Source organism: Aptenodytes patagonicus, chromosome 2 (genome assembly GCF_965638725.1).
Source record: "Aptenodytes patagonicus chromosome 2, bAptPat1.pri.cur, whole genome shotgun sequence".
Taxonomy (NCBI): Eukaryota; Metazoa; Chordata; class Aves; order Sphenisciformes; family Spheniscidae; genus Aptenodytes; species Aptenodytes patagonicus.
This window is the reverse complement of record NC_134950.1, coordinates 159663611-159676967: the sequence shown is the minus strand read 5'-3', so window position 1 is coordinate 159676967 and position 13357 is coordinate 159663611. Positions and strand designations below refer to the sequence as shown.

Below are 13357 nucleotides of genomic sequence, written 5' to 3'. Positions count from 1 at the left end.
CTCACCACCCTAATAGTGAAGAATTTCTTCCTTGTATCTAATCTAAATCTACTTTCAGTTTAAAGCCATTACCCCTTGTCCTATCACTACATGCCCTTGTAAAAAGTCCCTCTCCAGCTTTCTTGTAGAAACCTTCAGGTACTAGAAGGCTGCTATAAGGTCTCCCTGGAACCTTCACTTCTCCAGGCTGAACAACCCCAACTCTCTCAGCCTGTCTTCACAGGAGAGGTGCTCCAGCCCTCTGATCATCTTCATGGCCCTCTTCTGGACTCGCTCCAACAGATCCATGTCCTTCTTCTGTTGGGGGCCCCAGAGCTGCACGCAGTACTCCAGGTGGGGTCTCGCAAGAGCAGAGTAGAGGGGGACAATCACCTACCTCGACCTGCTGGTCACGCTTCTTTTGATGCAGCCCAGGATACGGCTGGCTTTCTGGGCTGCAAGCGCACATTGTTGGGTCATGTTGAGCTTCTCATCAACCAACACCCCCAAGTTCTTCTCCTCAGGGCTGCTCTCAATCCATTTTCTGCCCAGCCTGTATTAGTGCTTGGGATTGCCCTGGCCCATGTGCAGGACCTTGCACTTGGCCTTGTTGAACTTCCTATCAAGCCTGTCAAGGTCCCTCTGGATGGCATCCCTTCCCTCCAGCGTGTTGACTGCACCACACAGCTTGGTGTTGAAGGCAAACTTGCTGAGGGTGCACTCGATCCCACTGTCCATGTCGCCGACAAAGATGTTAAACAGCGCCGGTCCCAATACTGACCCCTGAGCAACGCCATTCCTCACTGGTCTCCACTTGGACATAGAGCTGTCGACTGCAACTCTTTGAGTGCGACCATCCAGCCAATTCCTTATCCACTGAGTGGTCCATCTGTCAAATCCACGTCTCTCCAGTTTAGAGACAAGGATGTCGTGCAGGACAGTGTCAAATGCTTTGCACAAGTCCGTGATCACTGAAAAGTCTCTTTTTGCCATGTGGGTTTCAGTGAGTCATCATCATCTCTTCTACAATGCGCAAACTCACTGATACCTGCTGGACCATGGGGAAATGACAGATGGAAATTCAGTGGATTGTCTGTACAAGGTCTGTGCGTGACTGCACCTGCAGACAGGTATGTGCCCAACACCAGCATTTGCAACAATATAGTAGGGGGCAAACCAACAAAAGGAAAATTATTTCAAACCAAGATTAACAAGATTAATAAACCACTCTTTTCATCCAACTGCTTGCATACGATGCACACACTGCTTTTGCTATAATGGCCGTTAGAATAATAGTCTTAGCCCCTTACCTTTACTTTTTGCTGTCTCCCATTTCTGTCTAAACAGCACAGAAACCAACTTTACACACCAGTGTCAGAGAAACATTTCTTCAGCTCAGGAAGTGGTAGGAAGATCAGTTTAGATGTGCTAAAACAGAATGAGCCCTAAGAAATATGTGTTGGCAAGTAAATGCATTACAAACTTTTTTATATGTAGAAAATTTTTAGGAAAAGAATAGTGACTTCTTAGCCAGTTTCTGATTCCACAAAAAAATTAAGCACCTGCATATTTGTATGCACATCTTGTTACTTATTATTTACTACTTTTCTGAGCAGCAATGGAATGACTGAACAAGTGATTTTGCTGAACCAAGGCCACACGTTACCCCAAAGACCTCTGATGATATATTGGTGCGATCCAGCCACCAATCTCATACATACTTTCATTTTTATAATTTGTATGGATAACAGATGCTTCAATAGGTGAGGATACACATGAGGGGATTAAGATAACAACAAGAAGGGGAGGAAAGAGATGGGTGTTTTGGTAAAGAAAGAAACAAATTCAGAAAATGCAAATATGTGATAAACACATGGATCTTCAGGGTTACATACACTATGTTTTGTTTTAAGAGTGGCTTTTTGGAGCCTTTGCGGTTATCTTTTTAATCATTAATACAATAGATTGAGACAGCTTCTGTAGTGCTTAATTCGTACTCCCATTAAAACAGCACTCTGCAAGACCCCAAACAGTGTGTAATTTGTTGCTTCTTGCTGTCATTTAATTTTGGAGACTCTTGATGAGAGCTTGTAGTTTTTTGAGGCAAAATTAAAGTAATAATGTATAGGGAATAGAATAGTTAATTGTTTTTAACTTTTAGAATTACTTTTCTAGACTCAGAAACCAGGGCTTGGTTCTTTTTGTCATCTTAGATTTGTCTGCCACATTTTAGTCAAAGAATTATCTTATGGTTAAAGAGTACAGTCAATTTACAGTGGTTTTAGCTAAAGTGGAATAGTCTCCTGGTCTTCCAAGAAGCATGTGCATATACAAAATTGATGAACTACAGGCAAGGCACAAATGTAGGCACTGTTACTAAGATTTTTAATGGAAATGAAAGTTATTAAATTTAGATAATATTTACTCTTACTGAAATTAAGTGATTCATCTAAAAGGAGCAATCTCATTTAAAAAAAAAAAATCTGTTAACAGTTTCAATCCATTCCATAAGTGAATTCTCATAGCATCTGAAGAAAGTCATGCATGTGACAAAAATAGAGTTATTCTACAGATTTGTCAGCGATGTGCTGCTAATATTGAAGAAAGACTTGCCTTTTAAATGTAAACTTGGATACACAGAAACCTCATCCTCAGCATGTATAACAAGCCATTCTGGGAGAAACCAAAAGCCCTCCAGGAACTGAACAGCAAATGTGATTTAACACCAAGAATCTGATCCCCAAGCATTTGTTTACATACAAAATAGATAAATAAATAAAAAGCCCTCTTCTTTCAAACACCACCAAGCAGATAGGCAGAACTGCTTTGCAAACAAATGTAGCAGCCTGCCTTGCAGGCAGGGATTATACCTGCTCCTGCCTGTGAGCACCGACTGTCGGTGTGCAGCGTGGCACATTGTCCGCCTTGAAATGAGCAGCGCTCCCAGGGACCTGCCATGTCACACGAGTATTTTGCAGTGATAAACCCAAGTGATGTGATGCCACTACAGATGTGATGCAGCTACAGAAAAGATAGGTACAAACTAGAAACAGGTTCATTTGATACTTGAAACTGGAGCGACAGACTCCTGAATTCCTACCTCTTGCTAATTAATTCTGCAACAGATTTATTAACTGCTCTGACTCAGTTTCCCTCTCTGTAAACTGGAGGAGTGCAGCCTCTCTGTCTGTGAGAGTTAATAACAACTTTTCATAAATACTTTGAGCATGTACCTAGTATGATTCCGCTGATGCATTTTTATTAACTCTGGGCAATAAGAGTCCTTGCTGGCTAGGATGAGTTGGAATTATCTGAAGAGAAGGATGATCTTAGTCACTGGCAGGGAAAAAATAGTCCAATGTGCCCTACATCATAAAAGTATAAATTTAATAAGGAATTCACTGGTAGCCTTCAGGAAAATCTGCCAAAACTCCTTTGTCTATGGTTTCTTACCCCATTTAAGCAGAATGTATCACCTGCTTAAAAATGTGCCCGGGCTAACCAATCTATAAAGCAGTGTTCTGTTAAACTACTTCTATTACACATTTCTAAACTGCAAAGGGCTATTTAGTTTCTGACTAATCAAAACCAGTGTACATTTTTAAAAATTCCCATTTGTTTTTGACACCTAATAACCATCTTCTGGTAACTGGTACTGTTAGTATCTTGCTACCTGTTTTAACCTTACAGTTTACACCTTGCGTTATAACATGCAAAGAGTCCAAAATTATTCTTTTTTTTTTTAACAAAATGAATGCAGAGCTAAAGTCTCATTTAAAAAGTATTATTGGCAGGGTACAAGTTAACCTAGAAAGACTTGCTTTTGACTTGTTCTGGCAGAACTGAAATGCTTCGCATTTATGCCGGAATACTGTATATTCCCTCTTCTTCCTGTGTATGACATCTAAAGGATTTGCACAGTGAAACTTTTTTCTTTTTTTTAAAAAAATCATCAAATGACTTGTGCTTACCGATTTCAGCTGAAGGCACAAAGTGCTCCTTGTGGGCACCGCACCAGGTAAAGCAAACCTCTGTCATACAGCTGTAAAAACTGGTCATCATAAACATAGATTGAAAACGAGTCAAGTATCTTGATTTTAGAAACAACAGATTTTACAGATACACATCAGATGCTTTAGCATAAATAAATGATAAACACAGATCAATCAATAATCTTTGCAGCAGTTGCAGCTGCAGGAGATTTGCTGCCAGTGATATTAGAGAACATCCCCTTTTTGTACTGTTTCTTTTTAACTCCTAAATCCACGAGCAGCAAGAGCTGAGCTCCAATTTAATTACTGTCTGCGCTGCTCAACAATGGAGGCAATGCAGACCACTGCGTCTCTGCCCTTCGCCTCCCAAAATCACCATTCGGACACATAAATAGCAATTCACGATTGGCGTGAAGGAGGGAAATTACAACCTGGAGATCAGCTAATGAAAGTTAATTTCAGTTTAATATTGTTCAAGAATCCATGGGCATTTTGTCTGGCGGTTTGTGGCAGGGCTGCTGGCATGGATGTAAAATGGAGCACGAGCTCAGGGTTGGCTTCTGCTCCCAATTATGTCAGTTTTTCCATAAGATTCAGCTAGAGAAGGGTCAGCACACAAAGAAACTTAAGAACAAATCCACCTTTTTGGTAAAGGTTCGGGGTTTCCTGACATGCGTATTACAGGCTCCTGCATACGCATCTGTCTTCACCGTTCTGAATTACTCAAAAGACATACCTACAAAATAGAACATAGAAATATCCTAAAAAATCTGGTTGTAAGAAGTTTATTTCATTTATTTATTTCTCATTCTAAAAAAATTTATAATCCTTGTGCAGTTGTGCCTTTGTGATTTGCCTGTAAGACTATCAGTATTACATAGAGGAAGATCATACACAAATCCTACGAGAATGCTTTTTTTTTTTAATTACAAATTCATACAGCGTGTATGGAGGGATGTGTATAAACACACAAATGATACAAATGTATTTTATTTTAATATCTCTAAACAAAACACTTCAATATAATATAAAAATTAACCCCTCGTAAATATTTTTTGGACTCTACAGGCTTTAAGACCCTTTGTCTAATATAACTTGGAGTTTATTAATTATCGTCATTTATTTAATACCCCTAGACAGCTGAAGCAAAAGTTTATATTTCATACAAAAATGTATGTATGTACATATATGTCAAGGCACAGACACACACGTATATAGCAGCACAGTTCTGCCACCCTGACTCATGCTGAGAAATTTCAATTTCAGTTTTGCTGTGAGTAGGGGCAGCAGCATCAGGCCTTATACAAAGGTAATACATTATTACAGTTGGCTTGATAGCCATCTTTTCACATTTCTTAAACCCCACTATTTAAGGAATAAATAGCCATTTCACAGTCTCTGAGAAGTGGTAAGAAGCGGGCAATTGCATAAAATTAGTTGTGTGTAAATGCCTTTCTACGGAGATGGAGATAAAATATCTGTCAAATTCTACTTCTTTCTTCCCACACTTCCCAGCAGCTTTGACTCTTCATGCTGATGTTTCATTAGCAGTTAGAGCAGTTTTGAGCACCATTTCTCTTATAAGGAACAAAGATGATGTAAAAATGGGGGGGAAAAAAAAAATCACACTTTAGCATGAAGTATTTTGTTGAGATCTACTTATTGCTCATCCCTCAGTCCCAAACCGCACATAAAACGCCACCAGCATGTACTGCACGTTTCAGAAACAGCACTCACAAGTGGCACAACTCCAAAATCAGATGCAATAGTTGGTACAGCATTGGGACCAAACCCTAACCCAGCAGGAACACTTTCACAAAGACAGACTATGGTTTGCAGGGGTAATCCCCTACTACACAATATTCATCTGATGACGATGCACTAGCAGTCATGCCAGTAAATGTGTTTTTTTTCTGCTTAACAAATCATCATGTGTTTGTAAAGTTCATTTTCACCCCCTTTATCCCACCCTTTTGTTTCTTCTTCCAAGGGAATAAGAAACAGGGGGTGTATTAATTTTTATTGTTATCCTCCTAACCTCACTACAGCATCAAAGTAAGAGATAGGGAATCAGTCTCAATTTCAGTCTATTTTTGCATACATCACGCAGGGCGTTGAGTAGGAACAGAGAGGAAGGCGACTTAAAAAGCCGTCAGGAATATTCCAAGGAAATGCGCCTGCCTTCCTCGCAGCCGTGTTCCCGGTTTTGGGAGGCACACGGGCAGATGGATGCGCATTGCCACCGCCACGACGCCGAGCAGAAGGGCACCTCCTGAACCGCTGCGCTACAGCTTCAGCTGTGAAAACAGAGGAGAGTGCAAAAAGCCTCACGGTGAATAGGAGCGATTAAACTGCCTACAAATCACCTTTCCTTGTAATCCAAGTAAGTCAGGAGTCAGGTAATTTCCTGAAAAAGAGGATTCATATCTCATATTAAAAAACCCAAATCCTTCTTAATGTATCCTACCGAAAGCCAAAACCTACATTCACTGAGGTGAGCAGCAAACTTTTTAGCGTTAGTCTCAGCTGAGCTAATCAAATACCTCAATTCCCTACACATATGTAAGTTTTGTTTTTCCATACCTTGAAAGAATGAATTCCCCAGGCCAGCTACGTACTGTCTCAACAGAAAAAGTCTTTCCACTCCTATTAAACATGCTGAAATCCTGTTTCCTTAAAGGCTTCTGTCTTTGTAAATAAAAAAATCAGTAATAAATCAGAGTAGCCTGTTTACCTTCTTTATAATCTTTCCCTCTTTAATAAAATTTTACCATATTCTTTCTTATGTTTATCTCCAAAGTAAACAATATAAATCTTATCAATTTTCTTCCACTGAAATTTTACACAACCCTAATCCCTTTTGCCATATGTCTCTGAATCCTCACTATTTCTAGTACACATCTGAGAGCTAGGACAGCCAGAATGAAACAATATACTCAGTGAAAATACACCTTTCATTCATTAATGACACCGTAATATCTTCAATATTAGCCATCCTGCTCTTCACGCACTCTGCCCTGCTCTCTGCTTCCCTTGTTATCACGCTTTACTTAGCGGAGATTGTCATTAAACCATCCACAGTAATGTCCAGTCCTTAGTCTGGAGCGGGTATTGTTAACTCAGGGCCCAAAAATACGTCTTCGTATTTCAAACCCATCGTTAAGAAGTATTCTAGACTGACTGAACGACAACGATAACACCATCCATTTAATGCTTTCTGTTAAAGCATTAAATTTGGTTATTTTATGACTCAGGGAGGGTTGCCTATTAGTATAGGTTGACAAGCTGCTTCCGCCAGTTAACAAAGCAGTCTTTTTAATATATTATATATCACAATATGCTGTGAAAACTCCTCTGGGTTGGCTGCTTCATTTCAAATTCATACAGCGGGGAACAAAGGTCAGCTAGAGCAGGAAGGTAAGCACTTTATTTTACTATTGGAACTTATATAATTTGCAGGCAAATCAAGCTATTTTACGCAGAAAACATCAAGTTCATCACAGATGCCTTGAGAATGATCTATCTACTGATTCATATCAGCTTTTTTTGGCTGGATAACTAATAGTTTATAGGCAAAAAATGGTAAACTGCCTTAAAGGTTGTAGAGATAGTTAGCTGTAAACACAGGGATCGATTCAGGTTCATTACTACTTGCAAAACCTATACAATATTGGACAGCAGTAATTCAAAAGTAGTACAATTAACAGAGATCAGACAGATATTCTAATAGTTCGCTTTTTAAATGCAACTTGCTAACCTAAAGGGCATTAAAGGAACCTAAGAAAACAGTTTGCACAGACCTTTAGTAGCTTTGATATTTCGCAAGGCAATTTCATCTGACCTTTAATTTTTAGTGCAGTGTTTTCCATTTGTAGGGTATCACTTCAGAAAGGGCTGCCATTAAGTATTTTAAAACTTCCATTAATATTACTTAAACTGGAATTTGTAAGCAAAGCTTTCACCTTATAGGAGAATTTCCCTACGCAAATCACCAAGGAGAAGCTACAAAATTTTAAGCAGTATGAAGCAATTTCCAACAATATGATACTTTGCCATGAGCTTTATATGCCTCTGCATCGTCACTGAAGAAAGCAAAACATCTGACTTAATCTCTGTGTTCAAAAAGGTAAAAATGGCTATGTATGTCATTGCTCATGTAAGATATGGTCAATATTTATATTAATGCTTTTCCTACTTACATAATTAATACTTTGAGGTAAAGTTGAAATATTTTGTTCTCTCTCAAAGTAAAATGAGCCATTTTATTGTCCTCAGACTTACGTGCTGTTGCTAGGAAGATACAACTCTGCTATAACCTAATCGTCTGCTATTTAGATATGGACTCATGAATCCCATATTTTTATTCTAAATTTAAGTTCAGTTATCGTAGCTAACATCCTTGATGCTATCTCAAATTGCTGTCATTACATGGATCACTAGAAATTGGAGGTAATAGTAAAAAAGAAAAGAAAAAAGAAAGGTACCAAATTAGATGATGGATAAAGGTTTAATCAATTTAATTTTATCACCAAATCCAGTCCCTTCCTCTCAAGCTGTCAGGGGACGAGATAAGCGGAACACATCTTCAAGCACGACGCAATCCTGTTGTGGGGAAGGAGTTCTGTCCCTGAACCTCGCCAAGATGAAACACGCTCATTTATTACTTTGGCATTGCAGGATGACGAAGAACCAAGCTGGTTTCCTCCCTCTGTCCTCAGCACAATCTTTCTATTTCATTAATTTTTCATGGAATTTCATTTCACAATCACTTTGCCTCTCTCACCCGCTTGCCGCCCTTATTTAGTTTATTCTGTCAACTTTTATTTCATGTCCCGTTGTATCAGCAGCGACCTCGGCCATGGCTTTCTACCATGTCAGGGATACCTGATTCCCTCCTGTTTCCAGTAATTAACTTTAATCGCTAGCTCTATAAAACAGCATTACAAATAAGGCGGCTTATTTGTTGTCTTATACTGGAAAATAACTCAGAAGGGGCATATCTCCAATCACCCATTTCATACTTACTTTCTATATGGTGATTTCTAAGAAGTTGCTGGAGGCTGCTGAAGTGCGGCCTTTTTAGTATTATCAGTAAACAGCAGCTCTGCTTTTGTTTGGTCTACTTGTAATCATTTATCTCAGAAAACAAGCCTTCTTTTCAAAATCTATACCACAGGCTATGAAATCTGCACAAACCATGCTGAGGCCGCTGTGCTGAATTCTGCCAGTACTCTGCCATATTCCAGAGCCCGGGAGAAAACATAAGAAGAACCCACAAATACAGTAATTTCCTACAAAACCCTAAAAATTTTAAATTGACTTCCCTAAATCATTAGGCATAGTTTTCTAACCTCTGGTCATTTTATACATACAGATTAAAAAACCCAAACAAACAGCGAGAGAGAAATACCTATTACTGCTTTTACATGAAATTAGTATGCAGATAATCTGGCCAGCATCCGTATTTATTTTTCATTAGGTCTTTGAGAAATTAAGATATTTACTTCCCACTGGGAGTTAACGTACTTATTTTCTAAATGACAATGAAAATATTCCTCCCTATATTAATTTAACAAATGGCTATGAATATCCACATTTTAGCTTTTTAACACACTTTCTGCATGTAGTGTAAAACTGAATGAAATCACTATGCAAATATATGCTTGCAACGTGATATTCATTGCATGGACATTTAATGTTAAGTCTTCAAGGCAGGATCTTTATACTGAAAGGCTTGCTGGATTTCATAAGCATAAAAATAAGACGCATGCAAATTAATTATTGGACAATGTTATTGTACACGGGAATCACACTCAGTGTCCTACACTTCTCAGTGCTCGATTTGCATATATGGAAATTCTCTCTCTCTCTCTGTCTCTTGCAGCATGTGTTTTTAATTGTTTTTTAGCCTAAATACACAGGGAAATTTAGCTATTCAGAGAATGTTGTTTGCTTTCCTTGCTTGAACTTGCTTTCTGCCCCCAGGAAACTCCTAAAACAGAGCATCCAGGTACAAAAGAAATGGAGCAAAGTGCTATACCCAGACACACTAATTTGTAATTCACACTAAACAGGACAAAAATATGACTGAAAACATGGAAAGTAAATCAGAAGGGGAAAAACAATGCTATTAAATAGAGAATAATATTGGCTTTGACTGCTACACATTCCTAGGTATTCTATCAGGCGATGTCTCAACCTGGTTTTAAGCACAGTTCATATGTGACATGTAATAAAATATATTAAGTTGTATAAATAATTTGTTGAGTCCATCTCCTTAAGGAGTGGGGATGTGACAGATAATTTCATTTCCTTACACTGATTAATACTGAATTTAAATTCAAGACTAGAGTGAATTTCTTTGTCTACACGTGTCCATAGGTATCTCTGTGTGGGTATGTGTAAACATATGTGCGTAGTTACACACTTTAAAGCATCTACTAGAAGTATTCTTGCTGTAAACAACAAAATATGTGCTGGAGAATAGTTAAAGGCAAGTGTCTTTGGTGTAACTCTCTAAAAAGATTTTTCACAATCTATTAAATAGATCAAACCTGCAAAATAATGGAGCCCATATTAATTCTCATAAAGACATAGTAATTTATGAGCCTAATAAACATTTTCTTGACTAGTCTCCAGGATAGTCAGTTTGTTAAACAACACCTTTGCATTAGATACCATCTAAAAGACACAGAAATATATGATCAATAAATAAACTAGCATAATAGTAAAATCCAACAGGTTTTATACTGGGCGTGCCTTAAGTTACAGGCATTTTTTGCCAGCATAAATTTACAGGAATGTGTATTTTTATGAATATATACTATGAAAACATAGAAAAGAAAATCAAAATCATATGAACACAAGCATTGCTCCCTGTAATTAGTATACTAACCAACTACATTCTTTGGAAAGTGGTTACATAGCACGTTTGGAGGAATAGAAAAATGAACTCTGCAAGTGCACATTCTTACTGATATTGGTCAGTGAGGCACTTTCTAGAATGTCATCAATCTCCAGCTGTGTATTCTGTAAATAGCTATCATCTACAAAGTTACTGTTTAGCAAGTTTTTGTGTTTAACACATTCAACTTCCACCTTATTTTGGCAAAACGTAGAGCAACAAAGGGTGCATCAGAAAAGTCTTACTGAACGACCCTCACTCTTGTCTGCTTCTTAGAAACAAAATTAACACTTATAATTTACCTTTACAACAAAGCATCTTTTCTCCATTGCATAGATTAATGGATTACTCTTTTCTCTTGGCCAAGCACAGGGTAGCTGAGGCTAGGCTAATGTTTGATTCCCTAGAAAAGTAGTTTTGCTAGAACAAATACAGCATAAAGAAGTCTGCAGAGCACAACTTAAGTACAAGCAGATTTAAAGAGAGTGAGTATGGGAACTCTCCCTTTGCTTAGTATTTTAAAATTTATCCTGTAACGGAGCGTAGAAGACAGCCTTTGTCACCAGGTGTTATAGCATGCTAAAGATCTGGAGTAACGAGTCAAGGTTACACACCTACTCGAAGTCCTGATATATCTGGACGTCTGTTGTTTTTACTTGTGCGCAGGTCACTATTTGTTACTATGATTCTGAATACAGAGAGTTCAGAGGTGAAAGTTAAAATAGTGACAATCAAATGATATAGTCTAGCATTTAGCATTTGACCAGTTTTTACCAGTTACTATACAGAACCTGCTTTGACACCTTTCTAAAAAGTTATCAAATACTGTGCTTATTGGCTTTAACATAATCAAGAATTAAAAGACACGTAGCTAATGGCGCCTCCAAATTAGGATTTCTAGAATCAGAAGAAGAAATAGCATATCCAAAGCATCAGCTTGAGTTGACGAGCTAGCTGACTAAAACTTGTGTTAGTCCCACATAACGATGACAATTACAGGTTAGATGGTATTTACTGCTTAGATAAACACTTGGAGTTAGCATCTCTGCAATCAAATGCATTGCAGCTGGCACTCCGCTTCTCGTACCAGTTCATCTTACTTTAAAGTGTTCGCAGCCTGTTAACTTCGGCTTTTTCAGGCAAAACATCAAAAATCAGGCAGTAGTGTGTCATTCCCTCTACAGGAGAAAACAGGACAGCCTTGCGAAGAGCTTTTATCTAGGGCATATTCCCTGTTCGCAATGACATCCTGTAGCTTCACTTCTCATGCTTACGGCAATTACCGCCTTCCCAACAAAGGTTTGCTTAGGGAAGGGGAACAGCATCAAAATTGCAAAACTCGGTGGACCTTATCTAAAAAAAGAAAAAAAGTGGTAGTTTGGGGGGCGCAACCCGCCGGCCGGGAGCTGCGCGCTGCCCCGGGAGGCTCGGCGCCGCGCTCTGCCCTGCCGGGGGCACGTCCTGCCCGCTGGCACAGGCGGACACCGGGGCACAGCGGGACGGGCGGCAGTTTGGGGTTAGGCTGGCGGCGCTGGCGCTGGAGCCGGGCCGGGGCAGGGCCGGCGGAGCCGCCGGGACAGCTCCGCCGCACCGCGCTACCTCGGACGAGGCCCGCCGAGCCCCCGCCCGCCGGCACCCCCGCGGGGTTCAACCTCTGCCCAAAACAAAGAGAGGAGGAGAGCAAACACTACCCGTCCGTCCGCGCGGGAGAGCGGCGGCCCCCCTCGTCCCCGGCCGGACCCCGCCGGTGGCGGCTCGGCGCGGCGGGGAAGGCACCGCCCGCCCCGCACCGGCCGTCGGGGCAGCGGCAGGGCCGGTGCCGGCGTGCGCCATGCACGGACAATAAAAACGGGAGCAGCCGGTGTGTCTGCCGGGGCGTGTGTGCGGGAGACCGGCAGAGATAGAAAGAAAAAAAAGAGGAAAAAGAAGAAAAAAATTCTCTTACCTTTCCTCTTTGATCTCCTCCTCCTCCTTCTCCTGGACTTGCATTTCAGCTGCCCGCTCGGCCCTCCCGACGCCCTGCTGCTGCCCAGGACGGATGTCATGCCTGTACTTCAGCGAAACGGCACCGCGCCGAGATGTTTTCCTCCCGCGGAGTTTCTCCTCTTTCTGGAGGCGGCTTTTATAGCGCGGTGGGTAGGGCTGGCTGCTCGGCGCTGCCCAGCGCCGCGGCGAGGGGTCGCGCCTCCCCCCCGACGTGCCGGGCCCGGCCGGGGCGATGACCGGGGGCGGCCGCGGCGGCTCTGCCGGCCCCGCGCCCACTTTTTGCACCGCTGCGAGTTGCTGGGCCCCGGCCGCTTTGAAGCCAATGGTGCGGGGGTGGGGGGGGGCGAGGGGGGCGGATTTACTGCTGCAAAGTCTCCCGCAGCCCAATCGCTCCCGCCGCCCTGCTCTGACATCAGCTCCGCCAGCCCTCGCCCCCAAACTCCGCTCCCGGGAGAAAGCGAGGGAGAATGGCCCCGGAGGGAATAAAAACATCCTG

At 41.1% G+C, this 13357-nt stretch overlaps 1 protein-coding gene across 1 annotated transcript in view; it reads right to left on the bottom strand.

Annotated features, from left to right (window-relative positions):
- ADARB2 (adenosine deaminase RNA specific B2 (inactive)) overlaps positions 1–13025 on the bottom strand; it is a 327269-nt gene extending 314244 nt beyond the window's left edge. Inside the window, exon 1 of the mRNA XM_076331882.1 lies at positions 12821–13025. Coding sequence (XP_076187997.1) covers positions 12821–12920 — 100 coding nt within the window. The 5' untranslated portion in view covers positions 12921–13025. The remainder of the gene's footprint in view (positions 1–12820) is intronic.
- Positions 13026–13357: the final 332 nt, after the last annotated feature.